Genomic DNA, 23,393 nt, shown 5'->3' on the forward strand with positions numbered 1-23,393 from the left:
CTGGTTTTCAGAACTTGTTACAAAACCAGAAATGCTGCATTCAGCAACCTCTCATTCTCATTTTGTTCCATCTGAAGTCTTACACTTTGTTAGTGAATTTTAATAAATGAAATCTGACTAAACTGAAAGAGAATTCTGTATTTTAAATGCTACTAAAGTACTATACAGACAAACTACTTTTTATTAAGAAACAGTAATCATTTGATGACTAAATTTCATTGACAAATACAAACTAATGCATATGAAGGATTACACTAAATAACACTGAGAAAGCTTTCAGCTTCAACAATGAACCTTAGAAGCAGACATCTTGCAGCACTGACACATCATACTAACATAAAGCACTGAGATATCATACTAACATAAATTCTGACCCTAGTATTCTTCCCTTAGTTTCATAAATTTAAATGACATTAAGTGAAAAATTTCAGTAGAGAAGGGGTTTTGTACATAAAAGTCACTGTTACACAACATGTAAAATCTAACACTCTTGGTACTATTTAATCCCAAATATCACAGTGTTGTGGCAGTATTTGACAACTCAGAAAAGAAAGTGTTGTGCCATCTTCATTTTCTAATTCAAAAATCTGCAAGGCAAATAGGACTATTACAACCCTAATTCAGCTGTAATGGTAGTAAGGAAACAGATCTAGTTGCATCAGGCAGGTTTTACATAGTTGAAAGAGAACTTTCAGCTTTTTCAAACTTGTTGTTTCCAGTAGAAACAACAAAGAACTTTATATTCCCAATAAGAAACTCCCAAGTTTAATACCAGATATGGGTCAATGCTGTCAACAAACCAAAAAGCAATAAAAGGGCTCAGTCCTTAAGGAATCAGTTTTCAGAATGATAGTTCTGTGTCACAAAAAGCCCAACATCATATTTATATTTGCCTTTGGATTGCATTACACGAAAAATATATAATCCTTCCATTCGCAGTATGCTCATTTATCAAGTTTCCCAAACACTTCCTCTACACAGGAGTTTGTATAAGGATTACAACATGAGAAATTCATGTTGTAATAAGGAGAATAAGGTCATAAGAAGGCAGCCTTATGACCCCATTAAACCCAAATCTGGAATAAGGTGACATGGACAGTGGTACTTAATAATTAACTCTCCTAACCTAGAACCATGGTAAGGCCACCTTTGTTTCATTTTACCTAAACTGGGAGCTTTAATTGCTTCACTGGTTATTTCATGGATCAAAACTTGTACAGTGGACAAATCTGTGCTAATTTAAAGACACAGGTTTCAAACCTACTTCTTTTGAAAGAAGTAAGCGTCCTTTGAGATACAACAATTTATTCCTGGTTTGTTTTGGTTTTGTTTTTTTTTATTCCTGGTTTGCTATCTCAGCAATTGACTTAGAGTAACTACTTAAAAGTACAGAGAGATTTTAAGCAGCTAGATGCTTTAAAGGCTGATTTCTTATCTCATGCATATCCAGTAAGACTGCAGTAACCAGTCCATGACTTCCCCAAGAGTAAAATTCATTTTCCCCTTCAAATAGTTCAACATCTATCAATCCAAAATCTTTCAATTAAAATACTTTTTGGAAAACCCCTTCATAAAAACTCCTCTTCAGCCTACCTGCTCTTCAAAACTAAATTTTGCAATAACACTTTAAAATACTCTCATTATTTCATGACTGCACTTACAAAATATCATTTAATAGGTGTTTTGTGCTGTATGACTTGTCAGTTGTCTGCTTCCAGTGCCATCTGTTCCTGGCAGAAATCAACCCTAAATACATGATCATAAATCTTGAACGAGTTTCAATTCCAACGTACCCTGCAGTAGCTTTAATAAACACTCCTTTTAAGTGAAATGATTTTTAAATATAACACTTAGTGCATTTTTTCAGTTAAGTTAAAAAACATGACTTTTCAAGCACTGGGATGGGTAACTCCTGGGTTCACAGATAATGTTTAAGAATATGATTACAAAGTATTTCCAATTCTCTGATAGCGTCCAGTACCACAGAGGTCTCTCACTGTGTGAAGCCCTAATGCTACACTTGGGAGTCACCAGAACACCAACCAAAGTTGCAGATTTTGCTACAGTTTTTAGAATTATCATCTGGTAGAATAACTGTATGCTCTAACTGAATTTCTTTGTTCCTCCAAACAAAAAAGAACACATTTAAATATTTGGCTTTTACATTTCAACTTTAAACTCCTCAAAAGTTTACTCTAGGTACTTAATTCTCTAAACCAGGTCACTAACTCTTTGGAAGTATGTTCAATCACAGTAGTGTCTTAAAAACACATAAATAGAATCTGAAAATTAATGAACTTAAATAAGAAGAAAAAGATTAAGTACTAGGCTTTTGAAACTTGTAATTCTGTGACAAATTAATTTTGTATCCCTATGCTACTTTGAGTGTAATTCATCTGCTATTTCTTTGGATTTTCCCCCAATATTTCTTAAGTCAATTCACAGAACTTTGCATTGTCAAAAATTAACACATTTCTAACTAATTTTATTTAACATATTTTTTGGAAGCAGATCTCTATTTTCCCACCATATTTCAAATTTAAGATGTATTTTCAATATAGAGAGCAAGCTAACAAATTACACTAATGGTCTTCTGCATGCTTAAAAAGGGGAAGAAAGCATGCCAGTAAAAACAGCAATAACAGGTACTACATAGCTAACCACAAAGTATCCTTCAAAGCCAAATAACAGATACATCATAGTTGAAAGGATTAGATTTGTCATGCTGACTTCATTAATTTCTTGAACTAATGCTCATGTGACTATTTGTATGAACACTTGTACTGCATTTGAAAGAAATGTTTTTTGAAAGCCCAGTATTAAGCTTTCACTAGTAAGACTTTATCATTACACATTATATTTCAAGGCATATCTTCTTCAGGCCATCTCTTGGGGCAGAGCAAATTTAGACCTCCAAGGAATGACAAAAAAAATGGGGAGGAACCTTTGCCCTTTTGCTCATTAAGACAGCAGTGACCAATGACTTGATAGGCCTTTCTTGTAAAGAACAAGAAAACAAAGTGGCTTCAGCAACAGGGGTCACATCAGCTGTAATCTGCCACACCCCAGTGTTGCTTCTAGTTAAGATCTTCAGGACCAATTTAATAGTGCATGCTCTTTGACTTGATTCTACATAATAATAACAACAACAATAATAAAAAACATCACACCGTGGACTAAACCCTAAATTTCCTGAGTGCCACTTGTGGCACTATGAGCTTGCGGAGACCTTAAAAAAAGTGGATGGCAGAGGTAGGTATACAATAGAAAATAAAATGTCAGAAGAGAACTACAAAGCACCTAGAAAAAGGTCATAAAAGCACTGCTTTGGGAAAGACCAAAAGTTTACCTGAACGTAAAGTCATTCTAAGCACAAACTCACAACTTTCTAAATTGCCACAAGGAACAAAAATAAAAAATAAAATCTCATAACAAGATCATTTTTAGTGGATCTGCAGTGACACATAAAGCAACCAGCAAGCACTGTACTTCTAGCATGTTAGAAGAAAAGAATATTAGCTGTATAATTGCAAAGGAGACACTAACTCTGTTCTCCAAAATCTGATTTTCCAAATATCAAAAATCAAACACTCAGCAACTGCAAATGGACAGCTTTTGCATATGGGCATATTTCAGAAACCGGACAGAAGTTTAACTTGTCTGGATGAATGGGCAGAAGGGGGAAACTCATGCTGAGTGGCATTAAAAAATACGGAAATGAAAAAATCTGATCTATTCTGATTTAATTACTTATGGCGGTGATAAAAGGCTAAGAAATTTCACTATAAAAAACTATTGAGCCATATCCACATTTCCACCATGAGAAATGAACAAATAAGAACAACACAATGGACCTTGGTCAGTAAACCTCTTTCCCTGGGACAATAGGGTATCTGCCATGGTGAAAGTTTTAGGGGAAAAAGTTAAGTATCACAGACACATGGTAAACTGGAGTTTTAGAGTCTATAACAACAGTGACCAATTATAAGGCATTTCATAACCGAACAACTGTTCTTTCCTTTTCTGACTACTGGAACATCCTAGGAAATTGTATTTCTTCCCTAACACAAAACTGGAGGAGTATTTAAAGTTTTACAGAAAAAAGGCAGGTCAAACATTTGAGTTTTACCTTTATCTAGAGGAGAGCAGAATAACACTATCTGTTTGTACAGCATTCCACATTACATGCCCACAAATGAGAATCCCCACCAAGGAGGAGGCAAGAAAGAATGGCCATTGCATGGTTTTGCTGTCTGGACATCCTTTGCAATTCCTCTTATATACTGATGCTTCTAAGCATTTTTAAAATGGAATTTCTGTGACTGAATTTAAAGCTCAAGTTCACAGAACAGCACTAAAATCCATGGAAAATAATTAACTTCCCATTCAGCCAATGATTATTTGTTTCTATTCAAATAATAACACTAAAACTGATACAAACCTCTGTTTTTACTGAACCATTACATACAATTCGTACACAATGTAAAAACTTAAAATAAAAAGCACATTGGAAGTTTGGTTCATTTCTAAAATGCCTGAATACTAAAAGCAATCTGGTGAGAATCATTTAAAATTAAGCTTTTGCAGAAAAAAATATCATTCATACATATATGATAGTGACATATTATATTGGAATATTAACCTACATTCAACCACTTCTTATTAAAAATTCCTTTTTAGAAACAAGACAGCTCACTTGGATCTTTCTAGTATTTTTAAGTAACACCTGAAAATACCTTTTATAAAAATTGCATAAAGAATATCAAAAGTCCAAGTTAGACGAGCAAACTTCAGACGTCAAACTGCTCTTGTCCGAAAGACAATCTCGTCTTTAATATTGGCATTCAGCAGAACAACTTGACAGGAAGAGGACAGGAGAAAGTTTGCTCTTTTAACTTTTATTGAATCCCAAACTTTCATGTCCATAGCAACTCAGGGAAGTGCAATTTTAATTCTAATTTGACACTACACTCCAAAAGAAGATTGGTAAAAAAGGAACCAGAAGTTAAGAACCATTCATGTTGTTAAATAACACTATTCCAGACATCTTTTAATAGAAGAGTTAACTTCAAATGCTAGCTGTCTTACCTCACAAGAATTAGGCACAAAACATCATTCAGGTGTAACTGTTTGAAGCCCTATCCTCTTAAAACTGTGGCCCCAAAGAAAAATCACACAAAAATGAAGAAAAGTGAGTCACATCTAGAGCAAGGAACAGCTATTGAGCTTCAAACTCCATCTAAGATTATGACTGCTAGGCCTCACAGCTAGCTAAACTCCTAATCAGAAAATGAAAGTAAAAATTTCTCATTTAAACATGTACACTTAAAAAAAATACAAGTTATTTTGAGGCGTTTTGGTAGACATTTTATCCTTATTTCTCACAACTAGAGAGATACATAGCAAGAAGATTTTTTGACTTGTAGTCAAGTATTTCAAGAATCAGATTTTGAAACAACTAAACATCTCTGTATTTTTCCACTTCCAAGTAATTCACCTCAAAAACATCTATCTTCAAGTATTTTTTTGAAAATACTAAGTCAGGGTGCTTTTTGGAAATAGATGTCTTCTCACACCTTTAACCTTTATGTTCCCTGCAGGTTTTGTAATGTTGCCATTAAAATTCTGCTGGTCGGGTTTTTGAACCTGTATACTGAACAAGCACAGCTTGTAAGAAAAGCTGGACCTAGGTGCTTGTTCTGTGAAGATGTCTACATAACATTTTTACATACTATGTAGATGTTTTTACATAATATATAAATGTTTTTGGCTGAATTATAAAGGCTAGGATTCCTTGTGGGTGAATTCAAGCATTCATTTGGGTACTGGATAAGGATCTGAATAACTGACCAGGTTTTGTGAGCTGCTCCTTTTCACTGAAAAGTTCCAACATCAAGAATTTGGTCCCATTTATTACTACTAAAGGTTACTGAATTCTTGCCCAATACATGGAATGAATAAAGAGCTATTCTGTACTCTTTGGTAAGAGCAACTTGATCTCACAGTGCAGCTGAAACATTTTGGATGTATTTTCCTTACTTTAACTCAGGAATAAAAATAGAGCAATCTTTAGGACCAAGACTATTCATTGATATATTAGATCACTGTGGGGAAGAAAGTAAAAAAAATTAATTGAAATAAAAAAATACACACCCATAAACCTCTACAACGTTCAGAACTCAGCTATATATAAAACCCCTCAACAACAACAACAACAAAAACCACAAAAAACAAACCCAAAAACATAAAAACACCCCCCAAAAACCAAAACAATAATACATCATTAAAAATACTTTACCTTGGCTTTACCCTTCCCAAATGCCAAGTATATGATTTGTAAATGTTTACCTGGTATATATAGCAGAAGAAAACCCCAGCTTTAAATCACAATGCAGTTGCTGGGAAGAAAAACAATTAATTGTGAAACTATTTCTGAAAAAAAATAAAGTAGTATGAAAAAACAATAGATTTCCCATAATGAGAGTACAGTGGTGTGGAGCACATTACATAACCCAGCCTGTGCTTGCAGAGTGGGCTGCATGAGGGACACTGACTGCCTCGTCTTACAGTGTCATCTATCTGTAATGTTTGAGGACACAAATAAGAAAATATGCCAAGAGAGAAAACAGTACAATACAGGCTCTGTTTATGCTCCAGTGAAAGATCACACACCACACTAGGTAAGGTATGCTCGTCTCCAACACAGTTTAAATCCAGCACATTACGTTCAGGCCACTGACACTTTTGTTCAGAAAAGCTGGGGTTTCTGCCCTTTTCATTGCAAAGGCAAGTGCTTGAATGACATCGTCCCACGTAAAACAGATAATTGTCTCACTAACTGCATTGTCTTGCTGACAGGAAAAGATGTGGTTTTCAGGTCTATAGTGTTTGCACCTCTTCTTGGAGCAAGCAAAAACATTTTCTTGGTGTGTATTATGTTAAACAGCTTCATAAAGTAAGGTCATCTAGTTGCCATACGCAAAGTCCTTCTGTGAAGGAAGGAACTCAAAATAGCATATAACATAATCTGTGCTAATACAGGGGCAAGAAAAATCCTGCAGAATACATCTATTCTGAAGAAGGAGAGTAAAATGAGAGTAAGAAAAACTTCCACCCAATAAGGATCTACAATAGAAAATGAAAAGTCCCCACACTGATCACAAAAGAAACCCAACAGAAAGCCTCTGCTAGTGAGGATCAAAACTCCTCTAAAACTGCTGGCTACCTTAGGATCATAGTATCTTACCTGGACTATTTCTTAGGCTAAGTGGACACAGGATAAGCTTAGAAGATCACTGTCATATAGGACGAGCTTGCAGCAACTAAGGCACGACATTTGCATTCCTTTGAGATAATAAGTCAGCATCATATAATTTATAAGTTACCATAATTACATATACACATATGTATATAACTCGTATTTCATGCAAATAAAAACTGAAATTAAGTTAATGATCAGGAAGAATAATAATAAAGTAGGATTTTAAAAGACTGAAAAGAGAACAGAGTATCCCAGGTTTTGGAGACAGAAAGGCACAGGCTGATATCATAGGCCTGAGAAAATACCCCCTCAAACTTCATAATCCAGACAGACATTGTATCTAAACTTTTGGGGCATACTCTTCAGCAAGATCCCATTGCAGTGACCTTCCACTTCATTTCACCTGACACCAGTACAAGCCTTTTCAGGTCCTACCAACAGTGAACAAGAGTCCTCCTCCTCAGGCATTTATGGGATAGCCCTCCCTACATTACATAGAAACAAATGAGAAAAACTTTCTTTTCACCATTTTTTATATACATCCATCCTTTATTGAAGTAGATGTAAGAAACTTAAAATCCATATCTACCTCATGTAGAGCCATGAAGGGCCAAACTGGACAAAGGAAATTATGGTTACTGATAGCATATTAGCTATTCCTCAGCAGATATGTAAGATAGATTTAACTGTTTGCAAAGTGGAGAAAATTGTCTTCTTCAAAGGTATGTTGCATACACGTAAAGAGTTTTCTCCCAGAAAATTATTACAAATAATCAGTAAATTCAAATGCCTTGCTTTTACCAGTAAGGCATTCTTTAATGACTGTGTCCATGTTGGAAGCTAATGCACATTAAGTCTATTGAACTTTTTTTCTTTTCTCTGCTCTTTCTGTGGGGATGTTCTGTTCTCAAATACCAATCCTTTGCATGTCAGGCACAGCAACTGGCAGGAGTAACTCCAGTAAGCTCTCACTATTCAAGACCTTGCCTCTGGCTTGTTCTGTAAAAGCAGCAGGAAATGCAGAACTTTAATTATGCTTTGAAGGTTACAATCTTAAGCAGTAATCACTAAAAGTAAAATGGCAAATTAGACATGATATACAAAATCATTATCACTAATAATCACACTGGAGACTCAAACACAAAATTCTTGAAACACTTTTAAATTTTAACTAATTATTCATGGTGCTCTACATCAATGACAATTTTTCAATGTTGAAGAAATAACAGTGACTGAAACAAAACCTGTCTCTCAAATCCTCAATTACTGTAAAAGAAATTCAGTCTTCAGCCAATACAGTAAAACATTGCCATGCAGACATCCAAGCTCTTTTGTCCAGTTTAGCAAACAGTAAAACCACATTAGCATAGAACTAGGCAAGCTTACTAGACCTGATGACAAGGAGGATATATTAGCCTGAGTAGCACACCACCCTAATATTAATTCATACTGAAGTCTCTAAAGAATAATTCTCATTTCCTGCACAAGGCAGCACCATGACATGTGTAAGCACAATATTCTTTTCAGAGAATCCTACCCTTTGCAATGGTAACTTTTTGAGAGCTACTGTCCACAAAACCCGCTGTACTGAGTAGCAATTTGCTGATGTTAGTCAGATTATCCCATAGCTCTGTTGAAGGTTTGTTTGTATCACTCTAATAGGAGTGATAACTCAATACATCTGAAAATCTCATTTGCAGAGGCTAATTAGAGTGTTATTGACATGAAGCAAGGAACTGGCAGGTTTCTCTCATTAAGCATTTCAATTCTGAAGAAAAATGCCTAATTATACATTTGTATTTAAAACATCTTGAATCTATTTCTACACCAGAAGAGGAACTCAACACCATTTGGATGCACTTTATATTGAGGCTGAAAAAGATGATTCACTCTAAACCACTAAAAAGAAAGTAAGATATCTGATTAATCATTATAGATGACATGCCTGAAAAACATTCCACACTAATGAACAGGAAATCCACAACTTTAAAGTTAAGTTACAGTAAATAACTTCTATATGATGAATTTAAATCTGCTTTGAGTAGCTGGTGGATACTGTTTACAATATACAAGTGGCAGCAAGTTTCCACTACACTTGGAAGAATTACCCTCCTAAGTTCTCCATTTCTGGAATGAGTCAGGTTTCAGATCAATGGATCAAACAGCCTAATATCCAATCCTCTAGAAGCAGAAGCAGCTTTCCTGTAGAAAAAGCTTCCCTACATTCCCTGCAGCAAAGTTTCTTCTTATCTCTTCAGAAACATAACACGAATATTTATGTTATTAAGAACTCACTTAATTCTTTACCAAAATAAACCCTGGACATTCTCATATGGTAGTCCAGAACTTCACCTCCTACTTTAAAAATACTCCATTAAAACTTGAGTATGTTTAGCAGCAAGGTGTTTTACAAGCTTTGTGTCTTCTTAATAGAACACCACACACATTGGCCTGTGCTATTTACAAAATGCCCTTTTAAAACCAATTCCTAGACTTTCTTAAGTCTAAAACCAATTCCTTAGACTTCCTAGGCTCAATGTGGAGTTCAGCTCCACATTAAAACCTGATGCATGGTTGCAAGTTCTGAGCAGCCACAACCTGCTCCTGTCTGCACAAGGCCACAAACACTCTCTCCAAAACCAGAATTCTTCACAGAATCTTCCTTCTATTTTTCAGATACAAAGAGATTTCAATTAAGTGGACATGTTATAAAGCAGGAGAGTCTCACATGACTCATCATTTCGTCAGGCTGATCACACAGGAAATGGGGGTTCCTGATTGTGGTGGAAACATTTAGAAAGTTTAGTACAGAGACTATCTAGAAGCAGGAAGCATTGACATGCACGTTGGACAAAAGTCCAAGCAAGGTTTAAGGAGAAAGAAACATCTTGCTTTTGCTCTAGAGCTTTATTTTATTAGAAGTCTGTGGGCAAGCAGGATAGAGAAGATGAGCACCACCATTAGTCTCTGAGATTATATACTGTTTTCTTCTCTCCCATACATTCACAAAATATATTTACATTTACCTCACCCAAAATGAAAACATATCAAATTAAATAAAGCCATCAACTATTTTAAATGCTTCTAATTACAGATGCTCTCTCAGTTCTTAATAGAGATCTGTTCTGAGCAAGAGATACGTATAATTATTATTATTTAGATAATAATAAAAATCCTTCAGTAAGAAGGTAGCAGAAGGGTATGAAGGTACACAGATTAGTTTGTGATTTATGCCCATCCTGAGTTCACCTGCTCTTTCTGAGGTCTCACAGGCCTCCCTTTGCCCAATATGAGAATTCTTGGCCTCTGTTCCAGCACTTGAAGCTGGGTTCCAGGCAGAGGCTGCCAGGCAGCAGCTGCTGTCCCGAGTAAAGGTCTGTGTTTCTCAGCAGTCTATTTTACTGGAGGAATTCTCTTTATTAGTGTTTGTTTATACAGGAATGTTTTATTTCCTCTCTGACCTCCTGCAGTTACTTCAAAGGACTGTTCTCTCTGTCCTTTCTTTATATGCCTTCTGCTAACACTAGATAAGCAACCATACTTTAAAATATATATATATAAGCTCACATTTTATATATAATTGGTATGCAATTATATATAGGCATACACATGTATATATGTGTTCTTTCAATATACAGTTCTTATTTGCAAGTACATATGTCTTCTTTCAATACAGAGTTCTTATTTGCAGGAAAACTTACAGGGAATCCTTGTGTTTAATAATCCAAAGGATGAAACTGAATTAAAATAACTACTACCAAACTCTAAGTTATAACACATCCTATGTTCTTATCATGTTAAAAAGTCTTTCCAACTCACAAGTACCTGTAATTTTATCCCCTAAATCTGCTACACTCCAAACTGAAAATAAAAACAGATTACATATTATATTCATCCAAGCAGAAACCTTTCTAGTGGAAAAAGAAACAGCTCCAACATTGAACAGAATTTCAAATAGATAAATAATATAGAAAATTAGCAAGTTGTTTAAAAATAATTTTTTCTTCTAGATTTGATTGCTGAAACATGAAGATATAAATATTAAGAATCACATGAGCTATAACAAGCACTCTATAAAAGATGGGAAACTAAATTTGCCTTTATTCTGATTATCTCTGAGGAAAAAAAAGTGTTCTCAGTATAGAAGAAAACTTACAGATATTTCTATGCACTTTATTAATACCTCAAAACTCACCATTTTTCACTACATACTTCTTTGGTATGATTAGAGACTCAGGCTATTACATCACTTTTGAAAAGAAGACCTTAAATTTCAAATTCATTTTAATAGGTCTAAATTGTGCACTTCTCCAAAATATTACTGCAGCTACATTTTCACAGTGTCAGTCTAGATAGTTCAAGTTACAATAACTATAGTGTCTCTTTATTAAATGCTTGCCTGCAACTAATTAAATTAGCAAAAGACTCAATTAAAAAAATAACCAATAGTTTTAGGAAAAAAAAAAAAACACGCCAGATCGAAACTCTAGCAATGGTCACAGCTAAGAAATGAAAAGTTCATAACCTGACCTATTAAAATAGGAACTAAAAAAAATTTTAAAAGCTGGGCTCGTCAGAATATTTTACTATTTTCTGTGTGTCTTTTTAATTCTTCCCTCACATTCAAATCAGCAAACCAAACATTATGTCTGTCCTGCCAGGGAATACAATAAGATGCTGCTCCACAGTAACAAATATGTTAGTGTGAGCTCTTGTTGCCAACTTCAGTTGCCAATGACAAAGTCCTTCATGTAAATAGTCTAATTTGCCTGCAGGAACCTGACAAAATAGTTACCAACACTGGATGTGAGGCGTGTCTGGGACAAACAGACTGATTAGCAAACCCATAATCTCACCTCTTCAGAAACACAGCCTGAAGAGCTAGAAACTGTGCACAGTTCCTGCTTAGCCTTTGCTACATTACACTAGTTTTTAACTATTATTTATTCTCACCAGTTTAGGTACAAAACCCAGAGGGTAGCTTTGCTCTGATTGCCAGAAGCTTTATCGAGTAACAAGAGGTATGAATTGGCCTGGAAAATTATTTCCCTGCAAACACACTCCGAGAGGACCAAATCTCAAACTATTTTGAATAAACCCTTCTCTGATCAATGGTCACAGCATTCCTGAAGTGGAAAGGAGTACCATTCAGACATGCCTGTCTTCCCATTGCTTTTATCTGGTCCATGCAGATCTCTGAGCAAAACCGTCATTTTGCTCCCCTGTTCTCCAAACTATTTTCACGCCTTGTTAAAAACACCCTCCCTGAACCTTGCCCTCATCAAAAGCACAGAAACAAGGTACTGCAGATCAACTACCACTATTTGAAAAGCATCCTGTATTAACCTGCTTCGAGGGACTTCTTCCAGTTGTCCCAACTAGCAAATTCTTACACTAACAATGAGGCACTGACAACAAAAGGCATAGCTCAAACACTTTACACATGGCAATTAACGCAGAAAGAGGTTTTTAGAGGCATAGTTAAGTCAAACTGAAGTGAATTTATTCTTGTAGTTGTATGTATGTACACTTTTTATAAAAACAAACAAACAAAAAATCCACATTATTAATTGGCAAAATAACTGATTACAGAAAGATAATGAACACAAAGGTAAGAAAATACCTAATGATTATTTTTACCTCGTTATGCATTATGGTTTTAAGTTTATCCGTTTTCAAGCAAGTTCATGATTTTATTTACATAAGGTTCTTTACATTGAGAGATATTTCAATATAATTGCTGAATTAGAGAGCAATTAGTTTTCCACAGAAAGGCATATAAAAAATTCTTTTAATGTATCAAATAGGTGTAGGATTAGTTTGTATGACCAGAATGTGGAACCATATTAAATTCTGTAGAATGTTCCATATTGTAGCCAGGTAATTCAGGCTTTCCTGTTCTACACTGCACTCTCAAGTATGCAGAAAAACATCTGTTACTCCATTACTTCAACTGACAAGGTTAAGTATAAATATGAAAGCCAGGTGACCATACATTTCTTACCTATTTTTTTAATTTAACCTCTTTTAGGACTTTGGTGACCAATGCTATGATCACAAAGAATCTTTACTGTTTTTCAAACTGTACTTTAATTTTCATTATTCATTTTTAAATTACTAGTATATTTGACACCTTCAATAATCTAATTCTCCTGGTACCCAGATCTGATGCTGTATGAGGAGTCCTAGACTTGTCACTAGACTTAACAAACCAATTTTCTTACTCTTTCAGTATATGCAATGACCTGCAGAGTAAGAGAAACTAAAAAAAAAGAGGAAATCAAATAAGATGCATATTTACCCTAGAACAACAACCAGCAGCATTCTCCTACTATGTGAATAACACAAAGAAGTTACGCAAACCCACATTTGGCAGGACTGGGAATGGAGCCCACATCTCAACCGCAACAGTCATCCACACAGCAACCCTACTGCTCAAAATACCAGTCAGACACATAAACTTAGCTCTCCTGTTTGTATCTAGCACTTTGGTGCTACAGGATCACACACCTTGTCAATCCCACCAACAAAGCACTGGCTTTACGGGCAACACTTCATTGCTGTCTAATACAGGTGGGGGTTATGGAGGGCACACGAAAGATCATTGGGTTTTTTTTCCCTTCTTCACAAAACAGTAACACAGGTGAATTTTTATTTTACTTTGTGGTTACTTACTACAGGAAAGAGACAATAAATTAAGAGCTGTGCTGGATGGCCAATAGTTCAGAATAGAAATCATACAGATAACCCTGTTGGCTACAGGGTACCAATGGCTGTAATGGTACAATATGAGGAATTTCACTTTTCATTATTACATTTTATGTTGGAAAAAACACACCAACTCGCATATAAAACAGCTTTAGAATGTGTCATAGTTTAAATCTATTTTAGTCTCACAAAGCACAATATACAGTAAGATACAGGTGTTTCATGTTTAAATCACTTGTCACATATGTCAACATTACTATTTTAAATAGGAACAATGAGCACTTTTGAACACTGAGAGAGATTTGTGTGATTTTGGGATTCCTTCAAAAAAAGTGCTTGTTTGGCTTTAGCATGAGAAGAGCAAGGGACACACTGACAGCAGTCCCAGAGAGGATCAGATGTTTATCCCCTCAGCTAAGATCAAGTGCAATGGGGTTATAAAAACTGCATATTGGATTACCCAAACTATCAATTTTCCGAGCAAAAAGTAGTATCCTAATAGGTCTTAGGTCTAAGATAAGGAAAAATTGTTCTGATTTTAAACAATCACTTCAACAGTCAGATTTGCAACCTTTAAATCAGTTTTTGACAATGCACTGGTCTTTCCTCCACAGAATTATATCCTTAAATAATAGCTGAGAAGAAATATTCCATTTTCACGATCTTTTAAACTGAACATACATCATAGGAGTTTTGACTACAAACAGGAATGGCACAGTTTACAACAGTAACAGACCTCCAAATCTTTAAAAAAAAAAGCCCAAACCAACACTGATTTATAAAATGCAATGCTGAAATAATTTAGTTAGCTAAAACTAACTGCTGAGAAGTACATAAAATTCAAACCAGCCCCACTAATCTAATCAGCAAGAGCAGGAAACGTTGAGGATCTCATTAACTAATAGAAATATCAAATGTGTCCATTATCATGCAAGATTTTCCTTTCTGTCAAATCTCAAAAGCTCAGGATGGTACCAAGAAATAATAATATTTTTTTAAACATATATATATACACACACATATACATACAGAGCATAGCAAAAGCCATGCATATAAAAGAAACTAACCAGTCTGACATATGGGATGTGTGTGATTTAAGCTTGATTCATGAAACAAGCAGCTACAGTTACTCAAGCTTTCTTGGGGAAAGAGGAGGGAGAAGCAATCCCTTCCCTTCTGTTTTTTCCATTAATTGGAGCCTCAAGGGAGTTCACCTTCCAAACAATCCATTTGAACAAAGTTCCTATAAATCAGTTTTGTCTATAAAAAGCTGCACATCTCCATCTTGCAGAGAGGGTAAGCCTTTTTGAACCACAGTTTAAGCAGACAGGGATACAGTCAATTTGCTCTTTCTTCACAAAAGATTACAACAGCAGACAAAATACAATACATACTTTCTAAAACTAAACTGAGCCTGTGACTCAAGAGGCTGGTGTGGCATCAACAGAGAACAATCTTCTTCCTGAAATAGTCCATTTGCCGTCTGTACATCAACTTACAGTTACACACAGCAACTCATGCTATGAGAGACCACCCATTTCAGAATGTCTCTAAATATAACACTATGGTAGAAGACATCATCTGTTTTAAGAGTAATGCTCTAATACAGCCCAAACTGGATGCAATACTTAGATACTATCATAACATCAAGCAGTTACCACAGCCTAGCTTTGGGAAGCCAAATGCACAGATTCTACTCACTTAGCTTTGAAAGAGTATTAAGACAATTGTGATTAATGTTAAAGATAAAATATCATAAAAGCAAGGAGGTAAATTAGGTTGGATGATAATAGAAGGGAAAAAAATACCCACATTTCATCACTAACAAATTTCCTAGATGCATGTCACTATCACAACAAAAATGTACAACAGCTCTATCTTCAGTTCACTTCTGGGCAAAATTAATTCACAGAACACTGCTAGGTCTCCAGTTACAGAGTCCAGCCCATGCACAGGGGAAGGGAGGATGGAAGGAATCTCAACTATTAGAATACAAACTGCAAAATAATTAGTTGCTCTTGAGAGGGGGAAATGACTCTTCAGAGGCATTGGAGGAAATGAGTCTAGAATTCAAACAACTGTACTGAAGCACTTGGATAGCAAAGTGGAAAAAAATCCAACATATAAACTGGTCTAATACAATCCACAATGGTCAAAACAGTTTATCATAATCCTTCTCTTTTTCAGGAAATATAAATAACTAGGAATAACTTCATTTTCTTCACTTTTCCCCTCCTTCTGTCTACAACAATTCATAACACATAACTATGGGAAAAACTTTGGATCTAGACTATGCAGAGATATATTATCTCCAGCCAAGTACATATAGCCAACGAAAAACCCAAGGAAAAGAACAAAATACACACACAGACAGACACAAAGAAAAATCCACTAGGCAGTCTACTTCACTTCTATCAGACAATGGGAAAATTCATATGCTTGTTTAGTCCCAACAAACAGCATTTAAGGGATAAATGTAAATATAATATTAAATACTGTAGTAGGACTAGGATTGCCATGGTGTGAATCAGTGCTCATGCATGATAAGCATCTGCCAATGCTGAAGAAGGTGGCTGTGAAAAAATGACATATATGTCATGCATGGATTCTAACCACGCCTTGGGTGTTACTAGGCTACAGTGCACATATTTTGTTAAAGGAAGGTGTATAAACAGAATGGAATTAATAAAAAATAAGTATAACATAAACCCCTCCAGATTTTGACTATTCCACCTACAATATATACCTGGCAGTATGAAGTAACTCTCTTCAAAGGCAGCAAGCAATTACAAGCTTTCCTATTTAAGCACATCTGCTGACTTTCTATTTATTTGCAACTGTTTGACAAAATTTGAGAAAGAACAAAACCCAAAACCACTACCGCATACATACTGAAATCCAGCAGAGGTTTTTGTAATAGATAATTAAAAAAAACACAGAAAGATACTAAACTTAACTTTGTTTACAAGCTCCATAGCTATGAATGCTAAACCTGACTTCAACACATGGATAATATAAAGAAACAATACTGACTAACCACCTTTTAAAAATAAAAGTGGCAGTGTGACCAGAGCATACATATACAGAAGGATACACAGCTAATGCTCTCATAACTAAAGAGAACATTAAGTATTTTCGTATTATATAATTCATCATACAATCTTGCTTAAGGACGTACAAAAATACTGAAAGAGAAAAAAAAAGTCTAACCTTATCAAACAAAACTTTAGATTGGACAGTAAGTTTGCTTGCATAGGGTCCTACTCAAGCTCTTCAAGACCCCCTTATACTGGGATCTTTCAGCTGGCATTTCTCAGCTACAAAATTTGCAGAATGTTTTTAAATGTCAAAATAGAGATACCAAACTAAATATTGGTTTTTGGTTTACATCTCTCCAGAAGAAAGTGTAAACAATTATCACAGTCTTAAATGGGCCACTAGGTAGCATCTAGATGTTAGCCTTCGTCTTTAAACATCACTCTTGTTCTGATGCTTTTGGAAGAGAAACATAGAGGTCATACAGAGTACATATATTCCTGTAGCGTTAAACCCTAAATGGTTTGTGTCAGTCTGCTATAATAATCAAAGCAATTTCTAATCCATGTAAAGAGTTTATGCTATATTACCTGGCATAGTGTCAAACACTAGAACTAGAATTTTAATAGCAATACAGTAAGTGCATGCTGTTCAAATCTTGAATTTCACCCAATGGAATAAACTCAGTTTCATTTCAGTACAATTTTTACATCTGCAGTGCTTGAGTTTGCAGCACCACAAATAGGAGATATAAATCCAATTTCTCATTTTTACTAATATAATCATTAGGCTTCCCTTTTTAAAATCCATTATCAAACCTACCTACTGAAACCTCAAACTATTTTCTTATAATTGTCTAATGTATACTATATGCTGTATTCAATTTAAAAAGAAGTCTACATAGCATCACACTTAACCAGTCTAACTTTCCGTAAGTTAGGCTGATGCAACTGTATAAACAAACTTTTCAGTTACCTAAGCACCGCAAAACTAATGTTTACTAACATTTGAAAAGAATACAGAATTAGGTCTTGACTATCAACACAAACCCGCAAAGCTATACTCCTGCTTCCAGTATTAAGTGTATGTATAGGTTTTACTCAGTACATAAATTTACAGCTCAAGAATTAGCAATTTAAAAGTGATTGGTACAGCTAAAAACTATACCAAAACAAAATTAAAACATATTCAAAGTTAATGATTTTTGGTTTTACCTGAAAATTAACATCTTCTTTCTTGAATATTAGTGCTCGAACTTCATCAGGATCTCCATTAAATATAGCTTGAACCAATGGTGGCTGAAACAAAGAAAAAACACAGAATAAACCCCCATTTTAGATTTTAGTGATACACATACAGTTTTTTGACACATAACAGAAACACATACAGTTTTTTGATACATAACAGAAACATAAGATAATGATAAAACAACATCCCAGGCAGTGAAATAAAGAAACCAGCAACAGTATTCAAAATCAAAGAAATTCCAAGTTCTAAAAACCTCAAACACACAGACATAATCTAAGCCAATGATATATATATAAAAGACAGAAAAAAAAAAAAAGAGTCCAGAGGACAAGCTTATAACAGCTGTAAAAGCTGAAAAGAGAACACCTCAGAATAACATTAGGGTTGTTCTTAAGTGCTGCAAATTCTATATAGCATAAACAAACAATCCCCTTTTGCATTGCAAGTGACTAAAGTTACTGCAAGTCTTTCACCTGTTTAGATAGAGTGGAAAAGCAAAGTGTATCAGATAATCATGGTAACAAATTCACACAGGCACATCTATTACTAAATATAGCAGGATTTCTTCGTGAGTAAGAAAAGCTGCTGAGGTATGCTAGCAAGATTTAAGTCAGTCAGTTGAAAAAATAAAATAATTTGAAGCAATAAAAGCATAACCCCCAGTGCTGATAATTTCCAGAAAGTGGTACCTTGAATCTAAGAGTTATATCAAGATTGTGACTTATGTTAATTTTTATTTTAGCTTAGAATTTCTCTTGCTTAACCATATACTCTATCAGTTCTCAAAATAAACACAGTATATAATTACAATACAATGATCACATCTGTTCCTAAAGTGGTACTGCATAAATGTACCACTGAAGTGAGGAGTGGAGCAGGTAAAACCCATTTACTTCAAATACATTTCTCCAAGCCTTCTAAAACCCCTCTGCTATTACACAAGAGTTGAAACCTGTTATTGTTGCACCACATATAAAGTTGTATGAAAAATAACAGACCCTTGCAAATATAAATTCTACCACTAAGTTTCAGCTTTTTCCATTCTTAGTAAGGCAGATTTGACCACCTTGTCTTGTTTCAACATTGTATGTATTCATCCTGATCTTAGAAAAATAACTATTGGTATTTGCGACAGCATCATAAGCAGGAAATATGCCAACAAACAACATGCCTTACCAGCACATTTCCAGAGGGCGATGGACGTAAAGATAAATTTTCCTGAGGCAAATTGGAAATAAATGTGGGAGTATCATCTTCCTCCTCCTCCAAAACAACAATACAGACTCGACTCATTCGAACCGTTTGAGTAAGCAAAAGCAAACAAAAAAATGCTAGCAGTTGTATTTTTAGAACCAGATGGCAGGTATAGCAGTAGGGACCATAGAGGTAATACTTTCACCTGTTTCACATGCCCTCACAAACTTGCGAGTGCTACCGCTGGTGTATTTGCATTTAAAAAGGGACATTCCAATCCCCCCTCACACTTCATTTTTTCAGATTTAAGCACCCTGAGACGTTCAAGATACTGCTGAAAAAAAGTTGTTCCTTTTAAAATAAAAATTTCCTAGGCATCGAAACCACAATAACGAAACTGTGGAACAGCTGATAAAAATATCCCAAGATCCAATTCCATTCGAACAGCACTCACTGTCGCACACAGTTGTCCTTTCACGAGCAAATTTGTCTTTGTTAATGTCACAACTTCCACAGCGTCCTTCTACCCCCACAGTGAAATCATTGTTGCAGAAGACACGACTCGGTCCTACCGAGGACAGAACAAGGAACAATTGCCCCGAAAGAGGCGGCCGCAGCTATTCCCCACTCCCGCAAGGTCAGTTTTAAACCAACCGTCGCAGCCTTTCTGGTGACTGAAAATAAACGCGCCCCCTGATCATCCTGCCGTTCTACAGCTTCCTCTCTCAATGCCAGAAACAGCCCGGCCAGAAAAACGCATCTCGGTTCCAGCAGCTATTCAGGACCTGCTTAGAGGAAAATAATTCTTTCCCATGCAAGAAAAATAGCTGCAACGTGCAGCACGGCTGCAGCACATTTACATGCGATGAGTCAGACCACAGGGACAATGAACTCCTTGAATAATGTTGCCGGTGGAATCCAGCCTCCCCAAACGATAGCAACGCAGCCGGTGTTACTCCATCAGGGACACAAGCAATGCGGAGCGTTCATTTTTCCTTTACCGGGCAGTAGCTGTGGCTTCTCCATCGGGGAATTCGCAAGGCAGAAATACTGTTGAGGAGGAATACTTCAACAAAACAAGCTAACAACCGCACACAAAAGCTCAAATTACTGCCTTAGACGACTTCTGCAAAAGCAGTTCATCACTCAAGTGTTTCTTTTGATCACCATGTGAATGCAGTTCCCATGATAGTCTTCATTCAGATTGAGGGGGAGGAAAAAAAAAAAGAAAAAAAAAATCAGACCCTGTACGTCTTCTCTGAGCCAACTTCTTTATTCGAACATCTGTCACTGCGCCAACCTGATTCTCCTCTTCAGCAAGAGCTTCTGCTTATCAGGTTTTTTCCTTGACAAACTGAATTATACAATCAGCAGATAGCCTTGCAAAGCTCAAAAAATAACCTGGTTGTCCGAGTCCGTAGGAGCAGAGCACAAGGCACTGGCACGGCAGCGTTCCTCCTGAGCAGCAGCCTGGAGAGCAGCGACTGCAGCCTGGCAGGGTGAAATGCCTAGTAATGCTCACATGTCACACTTACCAGAGAACCCAGTCACCGCTCCCAGTGCAACTTCCTCTGGCATGAAAAAAAAAAAAAGCGCCTTTTTCTTTTTTGGGGGCAGTCTTTGCAGTTATGGCTGTGCCAGTTTGGTGACTAATGCAGCTGAAAACGTAAAAATCCTATAACTGAAGAAAGAGCGACTGTTTAATATTTTCCACTGAAAGCCGCAAAGAAATGTGGTGTACTGGCTCTGCTGACTAACTACAGTTTAGGCAGTAAACAATTCCAGCACTTTAACTGCTTTCATATGGCACCGGTCAGAGCAGCAAAACAGTCCCCACTTAACTCATTGAAGACAAAAATCTCCCCACATAAATCCTCTGAAAATTAAATTAAAAGTAAAATCTTGAAGCAATAGGTTGACTATTAAAAAGACAGATATTAATGACCAAACCCATGGTTTTTTGCAACTAGGACAAAGATGCCCTTGAAAAAAAATACATCAAGTATCATTTGAATATAATAATATTATTAAAATATACCATAATAATAAAGTAAAATATAAAGCCCTACAACTTGCTGAATAAATACTTCAGCTTGTATCTGCCTAAATGGTGCTGGCTTGTGGGTGTATTATGTAAATGGCTTCTGTCAAAAGTTGCTGGATAAGCTTCAGTGTTACAGGAACAGAGGGAGGGTTTTTGCTCCTGCTGTGCAGCATAAAGGCAATTCTGATGTCCTTCAGTGGCTGCTAGGATCAGAATTTGTCAATGGAGAGCAAGTTTATAGCTTTTCGATAAAGTATTTGCACTCAGGTTTCACATATGAAGTCGGGCAGAGAGAAAGACAGGTTTAAATGGTGTGTTAAATGGTTTGGATATAAATAGACATATTGAATTCCCACCTTTGGGGGTCACAGGCAGGAAATGCTTACATTAGCTGTCTTTTGCAATAATGTCTACAACAGCTTCACTGCAACATAATATATTGCTTAAATGCCCCCCCGGTCCCCCCAGTACTTCATGCAGGTGAAGGTTTTTTAAGTGCAAAAGAGCACTTTGGCTAAGGGCTCCCTGAGCTCAAGACTCCTGGCCTGGCAGAATATAGCACCAGTTTCTGATTCACCATGAAATTTCACATTAAAATTTCCCAAGTCTCACAGACATCTTTATAAAGATATTCTATTCATTACAGAGTCCAGTTGTTTTGAAATTTCATACTTCTGGTCTTCATTACAAAAAAAACAATTATTTGTACACTACACTGCTTTGTTCTAGCATTCCAACCATTTATTAAAAAGAAATCACACACATTCACATGAATACATATGACATGTTCTTCTTGGCCACAGCAGAACCAGTTTTAATAAAAACATGGACATCCTCAAGGCTCAGCTACTGCAACACCCTATTGTCTGCTACACAACACAGCAACCCCAACATAGAAGATAGTTTGCTTTCTCTTTGTGACAGATATCCTATGGAACAGACACGGTAGCTTATTTCCATAACTAAAGCTTCATTTAAAAAAAAATAAAAATCGGATTTTAAGTCTACAAGCGAAATACTGACAAAACCCATACTTGAGTTTCATATAATATACACGTTCTGGCTGGATAATGGTTTTCCAGCTAAGCCCATATGTTTAGTGTAAATGAAGAGTCAGTACATTTATACAGAAAGCAAAGGCCAAGTGTTCCATATCCTTTTGTTGGAATTACCAACTGGACACATCGCTAGGTAGAGATAATGCCCAATTTAGTTCAAATTATCTGAACATTGTCCATTTTTGACCTTTGCAATTAATGGTCCAAAGTCACCTAGAAATTCAATAGTTAACTTAAAAAAGGACAGGTCTTCACAGTCAGTTAATTACGAAAAAACAGAATATTTTAATCCACTCTGATAATTATTCTAGAGATCTTAAATATTATTACAATAAAATTAATATAAACTATTTCTGAAAGCAAGTTAACTTATTATATCTTGCCTAACATAATACATTTTTGAATGGTGACATTACTACAGTCAAAGAGTTAAAAGCAAATACGTCACAGTTTGCATTAGAAAGAGAACCAACACAACTGAGTCAATATTGTATTGATGTCTACAGTAATTTAAACCATGTAAATAAGCAGACAAAAAAACCCCTTCTCACGCTAGGGCTGTATGTGTGCAATTACTTCCACAGCCAAAGGAAAACCCAGTTCTAGAAACATTTAATTTTTGCTCACAATGAACTTGCATTTCCCCCTCCCATTCCCTTCAACCAAAAGTTGTGCCTTCACCTCAATGCAAACACCTTCCCTAATCATCTCTTCTTTCAACTTCAAAAAACCATCCAAGGTATCCTCTGGTGTGCAAAGTACAGTTTCTAATGCTACGTAACAGGTATTCTAAAAACTGAAAGCTGTTCACAATTCTACTGAAAGAAACTAAACCAGGACTTCA

The 23,393-nt window shown here is 35.8% G+C and overlaps 1 protein-coding gene across 3 annotated transcripts in view; it reads right to left on the bottom strand.

The window, feature by feature from the left end:
- Positions 1 to 23,393, bottom strand: part of ANKRD28 (ankyrin repeat domain 28) — a 122,466-nt gene that overhangs the window by 58,218 nt on the left and 40,855 nt on the right. For 2 of the 3 annotated variants that reach the window (XM_027675320.1, XM_027675322.1), the window contains exons 1-2: positions 19,430 to 20,936; positions 18,220 to 18,303 (exon numbers count right to left, since the gene is read on the bottom strand). In XM_027675320.1, coding sequence (XP_027531121.1) covers positions 18,220 to 18,303; positions 19,430 to 19,546 — 201 coding nt within the window. In that variant the 5' untranslated portion in view covers positions 19,547 to 20,936. Of the gene's footprint in view, positions 1 to 18,219; positions 18,304 to 19,429; positions 20,937 to 23,393 lie in introns of those variants that run through there. The other variant, XM_027675321.1, reaches the window with a different exon arrangement.

Source organism: Neopelma chrysocephalum, unplaced genomic scaffold (genome assembly GCF_003984885.1).
Source record: "Neopelma chrysocephalum unplaced genomic scaffold, ASM398488v2 Primary Assembly neopelma1_26, whole genome shotgun sequence".
Taxonomy (NCBI): domain Eukaryota; kingdom Metazoa; phylum Chordata; class Aves; order Passeriformes; family Pipridae; genus Neopelma; species Neopelma chrysocephalum.